Source organism: Artemia franciscana, chromosome 7 (genome assembly GCF_032884065.1).
Source record: "Artemia franciscana chromosome 7, ASM3288406v1, whole genome shotgun sequence".
Taxonomy (NCBI): Eukaryota; Metazoa; Arthropoda; class Branchiopoda; order Anostraca; family Artemiidae; genus Artemia; species Artemia franciscana.
Window position 1 is genome coordinate 50,948,701 of NC_088869.1, and position 12,008 is coordinate 50,960,708.

General features: G+C 34.3%; 1 protein-coding gene across 1 annotated transcript in view; it reads left to right on the forward strand.

The window, feature by feature from the left end:
- Positions 1-12,008, forward strand: part of LOC136029426 (sortilin-related receptor-like) — a 127,054-nt gene that overhangs the window by 96,258 nt on the left and 18,788 nt on the right. The window contains exons 20-24 of the mRNA XM_065707808.1: positions 403-624; positions 929-1,083; positions 6,744-7,023; positions 9,246-9,457; positions 10,325-10,661. Coding sequence (XP_065563880.1) covers positions 403-624; positions 929-1,083; positions 6,744-7,023; positions 9,246-9,457; positions 10,325-10,661 — 1,206 coding nt within the window. The remainder of the gene's footprint in view (positions 1-402; positions 625-928; positions 1,084-6,743; positions 7,024-9,245; positions 9,458-10,324; positions 10,662-12,008) is intronic.

Genomic DNA, 12,008 nt, shown 5'->3' on the forward strand with positions numbered 1-12,008 from the left:
CGAAGGAAACGCGCATCGTGATCTTTCTTGTGGCCAAAAATACATTTTTTTTTTTTTTTTTTTTTTTTTTTTTTTTTTTTTTTTTTTTTTTTTTTTTTTTTTTTTTTTTTTTTTTTTTTTTTTTTTATAGGAACTCAAACCTATATTGTTGGGTTTATTGATATGTGGAATCTGAAGCGTTGTAACTTTTGCTTATATCATTAACCAAGTTCAAAGTTTTACGATTTTTTGCTGTAAGTCTGCTGCTTTTAAGTATTTGTATATGGGAAAATTTACCATTATGAATATTAACCCTAATTAGCGCTCAAACTTGAAAAAAGAGTTAAGCATTGTAACTTTTACTTATATCATTAACTAATTTCATAGTTTTACGATTTTTTGCTGTAAGTTTGCTGCTTTTAGGTACTTGTATATGGGAATCTTGGGTGTGTGATGGAGACAATGATTGTCCATCCGGAGAAGATGAAGAAAACTGTCATTCAAGTCACGGAGAGATTACGACGTGCACCCCCGAGCAGTTTTCTTGTATGAGAAGTACTGGTTGCATTCCTCGAAGTTTTATCTGCAATGGAAGACCGGACTGCGCCGATGGCTCTGACGAATGGGGATGTAATTCTACAAGTGGTAAGTTTTTCTCGGTGGATTGCTTTATGATAGCTCTTAAAATGGGATGTTCATTTATTTTTTTCTATTTTTAAAATTGAAAATAAAGCATTATCAGAAGGTTGTATATTCTAAAGACATTCTGAAATTTGGGTTATTTAATTCTAATTAATTTGTTGCAAAGAAACTGTTGACGTTTCTCATCTTGATATTTCATAACTGTTAGTAATATTCCTTTTTTTATATATCAAACTTGTTTTTACTGTTAATTGAATTTTATTCTAGTAGATGTGTTTACTAGTAAATGTGATATTTCTTGTTTCAGTGGATGCAGCTACTGACCATTTTGCTTGTCCTAGTGGACTATTTCTTTGTGACGGTTCTACTTGCTTGCACAATGAAAAAGTATGCGATGGGAAGGAGGACTGTTGGGATGGCTCGGATGAAAGTGAATGCAACAGTAATCAGGGAATAGCAAAGGTGTGTTGTTTCCTTTCTTTTTTTAAGTTAACTCTTCGTCAAAAAACTTCTATAGAAAAATTATCAGCAACCAGAAAGACTGGTACCTCGAGCTGGTTTCTAAGAAGAAAATAAAAGGCGTCTAGTAATAATTCTTTTTATGGCACTTGGTATCTACCAAGTGACATGTAGCGATCGCAAATTCTGTCGGTCTGTCTGTCCTGGTTTTGCTACTTTAGGCACTTCCAGGTAAGCTAGGACGATTAAATTTGGCAGGTGTATCAGGAACCATACCAGGTTAAATAGAAATTGTCGTTTCCCCAATTCGACTTTCTGTGGGGGGGGGGGGAGTGGGGGGACGGTGAAATCGGAAAAATTAGAAAAACTTAGATATTTTTAACTTACGAACGGATGATCGGATCTTAATGAAATTTGACGTTTGGGAGGATATTGTGTCTCAGAGCTCTTATTTTAAATCCCGACCGGATCCGGTGAAGTTGCGGGGAGTTGGGGGGGGGGGGAGGAACCTAAAATCTTGGAAAACGCTTAGTGGAGGGATCGGGATGAAACTTGGTGGGAAAAATAAGCACAAGTCCTAGATACGTGATTGACATAACCGGAACGGATCTGCTCTTTGGGGGAGTTGGGGGGTAGGGTTAATTCTAAAAAATTAGAAAAAAATGAGGTATTTTTAACTTACGATGGAGTGATCGGATCTTAATGAAATTTCATATTTAGAAGGACCTCGTAACTCAGATCTCTTATTTTAAATCCCAACCGAATCCAGTGTCATTGGGGGGGGGGGAGACCGGAAATCTTGGAAAACGCTTAAAGCGGAGAGATCAGGATGAAACTTGGTGGGAAGAATAAGCACAAGTCCAAGATATGTGACGGAAAAACTTGATCCGCTATCTTTGGTGGATTTTGGGGAGGGGGGGGGGGGGTAATGTGGAAAAATTAGGAAAAAATGAGGTATTTGTAACTTACGAACGGGCGATCAGATATTAATGAAATTTGATCTTTAGAAGGATTTTGTGTTTTAAAACTCTCATTTTAAATCCCGACCAGATCCGGTGACATTGGGGGGATCTGGAGGGGGAAACCGGAAATCTTGGAAAACGCTTAGAGTGGAGAGATCGGGATGAAACTTGATGGGAAGAATAAGCACAAGTTATAGATACGTGATTGACATAATTGGAACGGATCCGTTCTCTTTTGGGGAGCTGGAGGCTATTAATGTGGAAAAAATTAGAAAATTGAGGTATTTTAACTTAAGAACATGTGACCAGATCTTAGTGAAATTTGATATTTAGAAGGAACTCATGTCTCAGAGCTCTTATTTCAAATCCCGACCAGATCTGTTGACATTGGAAGGAGTCGGAGGGGGAAATGGGAAATCTTGGAAAACGCTTATAAATGCCGTAAATACGTGATTGACGTAACCGGACTGGATCGGCTCTCTTTGGGGAAGCTAGGGGGTGGGGTTCTGTGCTTTGGCGAGTTCGGTGCTTCTGGACGTGCTAGGACGATGAAAATTAGTAGGCATATCAGGGATCTGCACAAATTGACTTGATAAAGTCGTTTTCCCCGATTCGACCATCTGGGGGGGGGGGCTGAACGGAGAAGAAAAATTAGAAAAAGTGAGGTGTTTTTAACTTACGAGTGGGTGATCGGATCTTAATGAATTTTGATATTTAGAAGGACCTCGTGACTCAGAGCTCTTATTTTAAATCCCGACCGGCATTAAGCCTCTGATTTTCCTTTTAAAGCAGTCTATTGATTCTTAGAATTTTGCCAGAGCTCATACCATATGATCTCTTGGCTCTTCCGATCTCGTCACAAGTGCCATATGAGCTCTTAGGTCTTGTTTTAGTCTGATTTAGACTCAAAAGTATTTCTAGTATTTCTTTTACTCTTAAAAATTTACAAATATGAGAATAATACTAGTTTTATTCTGTTTTCTAATCTAGTTTTCTAGAATTAGTTAGAGTTCTTTCTATTAATAACTCTCGGAATATCAAAACTTTTTAAATCTTAACCTTCTCCGCTATGATGTTATAAATAATATTTTACTGTTTGTCTTGAGAATTTGTCCTTTGAGAGGTGGGTGTATCGATAACTTTTCCGAGTCGGGTTGATTTTTGAATTATCAACACGAGTTCTGCCTACTGGAAAGCCTACTAGAATTGCAATGAGGTTGACTGAGATTTTTGTGTTGACCACTGGACTTGTGGGAAAAACGGGGGACTGAGATGTTTCCATTTAATGAATTTAATGGATGTAAAAAGGATGTGTTTCTAGACCGCAACTCTTCGATTTGATATGGTTTTAACGAAACTGAATGTTACAATAATCGAATAATAGCATAATTGTTATCCCCTACTTTTTAAGTTGAGAAAATTATTTAATGTCATCAGTAAAAAATAATTTATTGGTCAATAAACTTTACTGTAAGATCACAATAGCTCTGTTAATAGAACTTCGAGACTGAAAAGACCAGAAACTCGAGCGGGTTCCGAAAAACTTATCTATCTTAATTGCTACGCTATATTGCTATCTATATATATAAAAATATATATAAATATATATATTATATAAAAATATAATTCCTCGGCTGTTTCTTATGTCATTTTAAGATCTATACTGAAAATTCCTCTTCACGTGCCAAGCTTGCTAAAGCTCAACAATTTATAATAAACCTTAAATTTTAAGTATCTGTTTTAAGGTTTTCAAATTACATTAATCTATTGTCAAAATATTTCGAAATATTTATGCAATTCCCATTTTATGCATTTAAACCCTCAACACAAACCCGATTTTAGTTAAAAAAAACAACGGTTCGGCGATATGTATTTCATAGTGATGCTGAAAAATAAAGAAGAAAAGAAAACTGAAAAAGGTAAAAAACTAAAAAAAAAAACTAAAAAGAAAAAAACTAAAAAAAGAAAAATTAAAAATAAAAAAAAATTAAAAAAAGAAAAAACCTAAAAAGAAAAAACGTAAAAAAATAAAACGTAAAAAAATAAAAAAAAAATATAAAAAGGTAAAAAACTAAAAAGAAAGAAAAACTTAGAAAAGCTAAAAAAATAAAAATAAATAAAAAACCAAAAAAACTGGGAATTGCACAAACATTTCAATATATTTTGACAATAGATTAAAGTAATTCGAAAACCTTAAAACAGATACCCAAATTTGAGGTTTATTATAAATTGTTGGAGCTTTAGCATGCTTGGCACGTAAAGATTTTTCAAAGTGTCAATGTTAGAATGAACATTGACAAATTGAAAAAAACAAATCAATAAAAAGAAGAAACTAAAAAAAAGAAAAACTAAAAAAGAAAAAAACTAAGAAAAGAAAAAACTAAAAAAGAAAAAAACTAAAAAAGAAACTGCATCTATATATATAAAAATAAGTTGTATATATGCATGTTTGTTTGTTTGTGGGTTTGCATTTGACGTCATTATAAGTATATAAGGCTTTGTATATGACGTCATTATAAGATGACACTACATACCGGGACACCGGGACACAAATGACGACAGGGACAGAGGGAATATAAATGACGACCGGGGCACTCAAAGAGAAATTACAGACTGGGATACCGGGACACAAATGACGACCGGGACACAGGGAATATAAATGACGACCAGGACACAGGGACACAACTACAACGGGGACGCCGGGGGCACAGGGGGATATATAAATGACGACGGGGACACAGGGAATGTTTGATTAGCAATCACCATCAACAAAGCTCAAGGGCAATCGTTAGAAAAATGCGGTATAGATCTGAATACGGATTGTTTTCCCATGGACAATTATTATGTTGCATGTTCAAGAGTTGGTAAACCTGACAATCTATTTATATGGACAGACAATGGGACAGCAAATAATGTTGTATATTCGCAAGTTTTACGTAGTTAAAAATATGTATATATATATATATATATATATATATATATATATATATATATATATATATATATATATATATATATATATATATATATATATATATCTACATATATTCACAGGTGGGACACAGGGACACAACTACAATGGCGCGTAACTAATATGGCGCGTAACGACTTACGCGCGCGGGGCGCTTGGGGGGGCACGAAGCACCCCACCAACTAGGTGTTGGGGTGGCGCTTCGCGCCACCCCAACAGCTAGTAACCAATAAGATGAATATACATCTATATTACTAATATTCCAAAACTATATTCAATGTGAAGACAATAAAGATTGAAGAGCTTTTAAAGCGTATGTAATGACTTGTGAACGTGTGATGTTGTGAACGTTGATGTAAAAGTTTGAACGCATGTGATGAATTGTGAAAATGTATGAGATAAACGCGTTGGGAAAATTTCATATGGAAGTGACTAAAACAGGAATAAGGAGAAACAAAAAAGCTTAGTTATTACCGTTGTTTTTTCAGTTGTGGAAGAATGCCTAAATTATATTGATATAAAGTGTCAGCTACGAATTTGGTACGCTTTGGCACACTTTAGAAAGCATGTCAGGATTCTGAATTCACGTGAGGTTTTTATATAGCCTCCTGGTTTATTGTTATCAACCGACATGCTGACTGTTGAATTCGGAAATAATAAGTTCATTAATGTGATTTCAAATTGTGTGTATTTCATCTTTGGTGTAGCATAATTCTATTACCTTTCTAAAATATACAACGGGAAGGGGAAGCTATAGGCTTTTGAAGAAATTAAACGGAGGATATCATGTATATCTTTTCCAGGCTAAGGAACTCTGCAACTAGTCGTAATAACAACTACTGTCTTAATCTGTTTGACATTTATATCTCCTCTCCCTTAATTTTCCTGATATGACCCTACTGTGTACTTACTTTTAATATCAACCAGCCTCCTCTCATCCCCCGGTATAACCTAATTTTTTTTTAATTTTCAGCTTCTATTTTCCTTCTGATTCAATATTTCATTTTTTGTTATATGGTTAATGACGACCTTTGATTGTAGGCGTGAGAAATTCACAATTTGTTTCAGAAGCTAATTGTCATTAATTATAAGTTCGTTTGTTGTTAATATTTTGGTTCTGAAACATTGGATAGCGAATTGTTTTGGTCCCTCCATAGCATTAAAATTGATTCAGGAACCAAAATATATGACCGTTTTATTTATTATGAGTATCATTATACAGTTAATTATGTGCAAAACGCGCAGTTTCCTGCGATTTATGATAAAGAAAAAAAAATAATGAATGATCGTTCAGCAAAATCACAAATAATAATCATCATTCAATTTAAATCATTACTTTTCAATTGAAATCATTATTCTCCAATTTAAAATTTATTCTTCAATTAAACAGTATTCTGTAATTTAATTATTGTTCTTCAATATAAACCATTAAAAGCCTACTGGTTTGTTGTTACCGACTAACCTGCTTCTATTAAAGTCTTTTTTTTAATTTAAACTGTATATATTTCATGTATGTGTATTATGGTAGGACTAGTTGTTTTCCAGGATTGGGGATGAAGGAAAAATAAATGATTAACTTATTAAATTAGTAGATCATTCGGAAAAATTGATAGATCATTCGGTATCTTGAATCAAGCCTTAGCTATTATCTAATTCTTTTCATTTTTTATGAGCTTTAGTCATCGCTGTAATTACTAATTTCAAATTAAAGAGTTTTATCTTTGTTACAGATATGGCGGGTATACACAGACACCAAACGGTCAAATGCAACTTCATTATTTATCAGTTGGGATTCTTGGTCTCATAACGGGTCTTTTGAGTTTTTGCCATCTCTGAGTGTGGTCAAAACGAGTCGATGGACAAATTTAACTTGGACAGAGGAGAAAGACGCTATATTCACTAGTTTGACTCCTTATACAACGTACAATTTCACGCTTTACCTGAGGCAGAAAGAAAGCAAAGAAGAATATCCGTCAAGAATCTATAAAAGTTTTACTACGCCTATTGCTGGTAAGGAACTAAATATTTCTAAAATCATCGTTTGCTGTAACCCTCATCATGCAAAGGTTACGTCCTAATATTTCAAGAAGTGACAGAGTGGCCTCTAGAACAGTGGTTCTCAACCGATTTTACGCCATACCCCACCTAGGAATTTCTAAAATCCTAATGCGCCCCTCGTGACATTTAAATTTTATTATTCAAAAATTTTCATGGGTTCACAGAAGGAAGCTTAAAAAAAGCCATTAACTTGGTATCTTTTTTGGGTCGTCTTCTAGGCATATTTTATGCTAATGAAAAACATTGCATCAATATAACACCTTTTTTACAACGTATAACGTCATTGCAATACTACCATGTGTCTTTTTTGCTCTTTAAATGCACATGAATGTGACGTCATTCACATACATTATTTTTCTTTTAAAATCAGGATTCTAAAATATAACCATTCGAAGTGTACACATCCTGCCCATGACTGTACAAAATATTGCCATGCCTCACTGATGGGACCTGCGCCCCCCGTTGGGAGTCAAAGCTCTAGAAGGAGCCACGTACTGCAGTGCCTCAGAGACTGAAAAGACCACCTATATTTAATTTGTTCAAAAATAGAATGCTGGTGCACTATCCTCACCTTCGGAACAGCTTCCGAGTCCAAAATTATAAATGGTTGATTACATGTTAGTGTTTCATCGGTGTTGTATTTGAGGGTTTATAGAAGGAAATCGATAAGTCAAAATACCATTTTAGGAACTCATGAAACACTTGTGAGTTTTGCTTCTCTGAGGGCAGTCAAAACTAGTCTATGGACAAATCTGGCAAGGGCAAAAGGGAAATGGGCTTTATTCACTTGTTTGACTCCTTTTGTAACGTTCAGTTTCACGCTGTATCTGAGACAGAAAGGAAGAAAGAATATACGAAAGTTTTTCTACACATATTGCTTGCAACGAAAAAAAATGTACTTATAATAATAATTTGTTTTAGACCCATATCATATAAAGGTTTTGCCACTCGTGGAGTAATAGAGGGAGACAAAAGGGAAACAGAAATTAAGATAAACATAAATTAATGATGTAAATTAAGGTATGCTGTGGCGAAAATTAACTATAATTCTGGCAAAAAGAAAAATAAACCTGAAATGTTTTTGTGTAGCATGGTCAACTTTTGCTGTTAAATCTAGGACATCAAAGTTATAAACTACTGTTCTAGTACTATAGATAAGGCTTATATAGTAAATGTTTATAATGTCTGAAATTAAATGATAATACTTCTTTAACTTGATTCTCATTTGAAAGGGAGCAAACACCAGAATGATTGTACTGTACTAACTAAACTATGTTCGTACTGTGGTCTACTGGGTCTATGCTATGTCTGCTAATAAGATAAGTTAAAAAAAAATTCATAATTAATAAATCATGCATTGAGTACAGGATATTAATCCCCCAACACTTCCTATCCATATATATGCTATCTATACTATATTATCCAACTATGTCTATTCTAGACTATACTATGTTTATACTATCGATTTGCATAAACTGTATATCGTCATTTGTATGCATTTTGACTATCAGTTTTTTATCACGATCAGTAGGAAAACAATATGCCAAGTATTTGGTCATAACTTCTAGTAAGTAGAAAAAGAAGTCAGATCAAATTATGATGGAAGACGTATTTCAACCATTGGTCTCATACAATAAACATAAACTTGTAAACGTAATTATTGCACAAAACTTGGACTGGGCCCCTTTGAGGCTCAGGTTTTGAAGATTTCAATTCACCATTTTGACGTCCCTTGTCCGTTAAAGACTAATGAAAGTGTTAAGACTAAACTATATTGAATTTTTAAGTAAATAAGTATGTATTTGTAAATAAGTTGACTGTAGCCTTCAATCTTCAGCTAATGAAAAGTCATGTGCAAATGTTGTCGATCCCACCTATGGTTAATAACAGGGCTCTTTTCTGATTTTTGTTGTTTTCGCTAGATTCAAAATGAATTCCCTTAACCTTTATATATAGGGGTTGACCCCACATAGGAGTTATTCGGGAGAAATAAAAGGGTTTTGACCTAGTTTTTGCCCACTTCGTCAATCCCTCCTCCTCATTTTGTGGCTTTGTCTCTTCTGCTTATTTGTGTTGACTTCTCTGTTCAGTGTGTTATTTTGGGTGTTCTTGATTAGTGTTAGAATATTGGTGTGTTATTGCATTTGTTCTCTCTAATATACTTTTCATTTCAGAGCCCAGCCCACCTCAGGAACTAAAAGTATCAGAAAATTCTAAAAATGAAGTTGTTCTCACTTGGAAAGAACCACTCCAGTCTAATGGGCCCCCTCCAACTTACAGAGTGTTCGTTTCGCCACCGTTCCCGTCTACATCCTTTAGAATAGGAGATGAAACTGCCATGGTTCTGAGAGACATGTTCAAATTTGGCACTGAGTATAATTTTTGGGTAAGCTCTATCTTCTTCTCTTATCTCTCCAACTCTCTTCCTTGTTTTTTTCCTTCCATTTTAATAAACTTTGCTTTTATTCATCCTATTCCTCTTCCTTTTTTTAGTCTTTAAACTTAAATTGAATAAAGAGTTGAGATGAAAGCTCTAAAACTATGTACCGGTGATACATATCATTAAAGTAAAAGTTGCATGACAGCTAAGTTCGTTTGCTCAGAGTCTAAAATCAGGTTGTCTAGCTGGTATTCGTTGTTCTAACTTGGCTGACAGGCTGATGAAACAGTGAAGTAGCTCAAATGCTTGGGATTAATTGTGTGCTGACATTGAGCCCTGGATACATAAATCTTGACAGGAACGACCAGAGCAAATGCCATTTTTGGCGTCTCGTGAAACAAGTCTTGCTTAAGTCCATCTTTAGACGCTGCAGTAAAGTAAGGACACATTGTTCATTGGCAACTGATTCAGCAGTTGAGTCAATTTACAAAATTAGCAGTTCAGACCCAACTCTATTTTTGAGGGGCTTAGGAGTATTTTTCGAAATTCCCGTAAATTTGTTCTCAAAATAATATTTTACAACTTAGAATAAACGAGATAATAGTTAGAGCTCTTGAATTTGCTACAGATGGCGATTTTTCTCTCCAGCTGTTCTTTTTTGTTATGCGTTCTTTAATTTTTGGTTACTATGGACCGCGGTTTGTTCTTTATGCAGCTACTGTGCCAACCATGATAAATATTAACGTTGTCATGTTAGTTTTATTTTACCTGGTACAAATGGAATCTTGACAAGTAGCCTAACATGGCCAAGTTGTAGATGCTTGGATATTAAAAAAAAAAAAAAATCAAACAATCTTCTTTTTTCCATTACAGGTAACCGCGGAAAACCAACTGTACGTTAGCAACTCTTCAGAGCGCGTTTCTCTCACGTATGGTGCAGACACGGTGATGACTCCGGTTTTGAATGTGAGACTAGGAATTATTGATAACACATCAGTGACTTTAGCCTGGGAGGCTAATGATTTTGCCACAGAGTATTCTGTTAAGATTAAGTCCTCAAATTTGTATGAAGCAATAGAGCCAATTTCAACTAAATTGAATGAAATTGACATAAATCTTCTCAGTCCGGGGACAAGCTATACTTTTGAAGTGGCACCGATGAAGAATGATAAGCAGGGACCAGTCCAAAGGATACAAGCTGCTACAAAAGGTGTCTTTTTTCTTTTCTTTTTTTTTACTATTTTCCGGGAGCATGTTAAAGACACGTGGTGAATTCTTTTCTACCCCAATTTTCCCATTTTTATCAGAAGTCGCTCGAAGATTGACGTCAATAGACAGTAGAATATTTATTCTACTAATTCAAAAGTGTTTTGAATTACCAAAAAAAAAATGGAAATGAAATCTGCTTGTTTGAATTGGTGAAGTGAAAATACCATGTATATAGTGAAAATACCACACATAACTATGTATATTTTACAAAATTTGGTAAAATTGGCACACAATTTTGATGGAAAAAAAAACACCATTTGCTGGTGTTTGTAAGCTTACAACACCAGTTGTAAGCTTACAACTTACCAAACGTAAGTTGGTATATATGAATAATTATTAAGTTGACAATTGAGTATAGAAAATGCCCCTCGTACAAGAAATATGTGAAATAGTCTTTAATCTTTTTTTATTTAGGTGTAGTTACACAAAAAACACATAATTCTTCTGTTTTTTCGTTTGTGGTTGTGCATTTTTCTGGTTCTTGAAAGTTGTTGGGCTTCATTTTGGATACAGAAAAGCTTTTTTTGTATAGTTTTTGGTAGAAACGGATGCCAAATTAAAAATAAAAGAAACGCGAATAATCCGCAAAAAAAACTAACTAAAAATATATTGCACGAGACAGTTTAAGAAGGTGCAGTTTTCCTTTGACGATGTAGTTGTCTTTGGGAATCAACAGATTGTTATTTTTTGATGACTAAATGTGTTGTCAGATTTAGCTTATTAGCTGTGCTCATTTGTTTTCCGGTTTAACGTGGCCACTCTGACAAAAATGTGTGACTGTTCTAAAGACCTAATGATTTTGGTTGACCAAAGAAAAATCTTAGGAAATCGTGTTTTCAGATGTAGGTAGAGATAAGAAGGATCCAGGGAGGGTGTGGGGGCAAACAAATATTTTCTATTCTGGGTACTTCAGGATACAAAGCAACTTATGACCTCTGCCATTTCCTCTTTTCTGTGTGAAAATTTGTTTTAAGGGTTACGACTATGCAAACTTAATATTTAGTTTAAAAAAAAAAAAAAAAAGATCCATTTAACTAAATTTGATTCCCCTTACCCTCCCTGAAAATTTTAATGTTTGTGAAATTAAATTAACTTTGATGTTGAATCAAAATTCTCTAGTTACAGCTAGATAAGAAAAAAATCTCTGTTTTTTCATACCTTGTCTTGTTTTTTTAGCTTATTTCACTCACAAAAAAAAAGTTTATTTTTTGTCCAGGGATTAATCCAAAGTTGTCAAGTCTTCTTTAGCTTTTTTAATGATTTTGGAAATCTATAAGAACCGACTAGT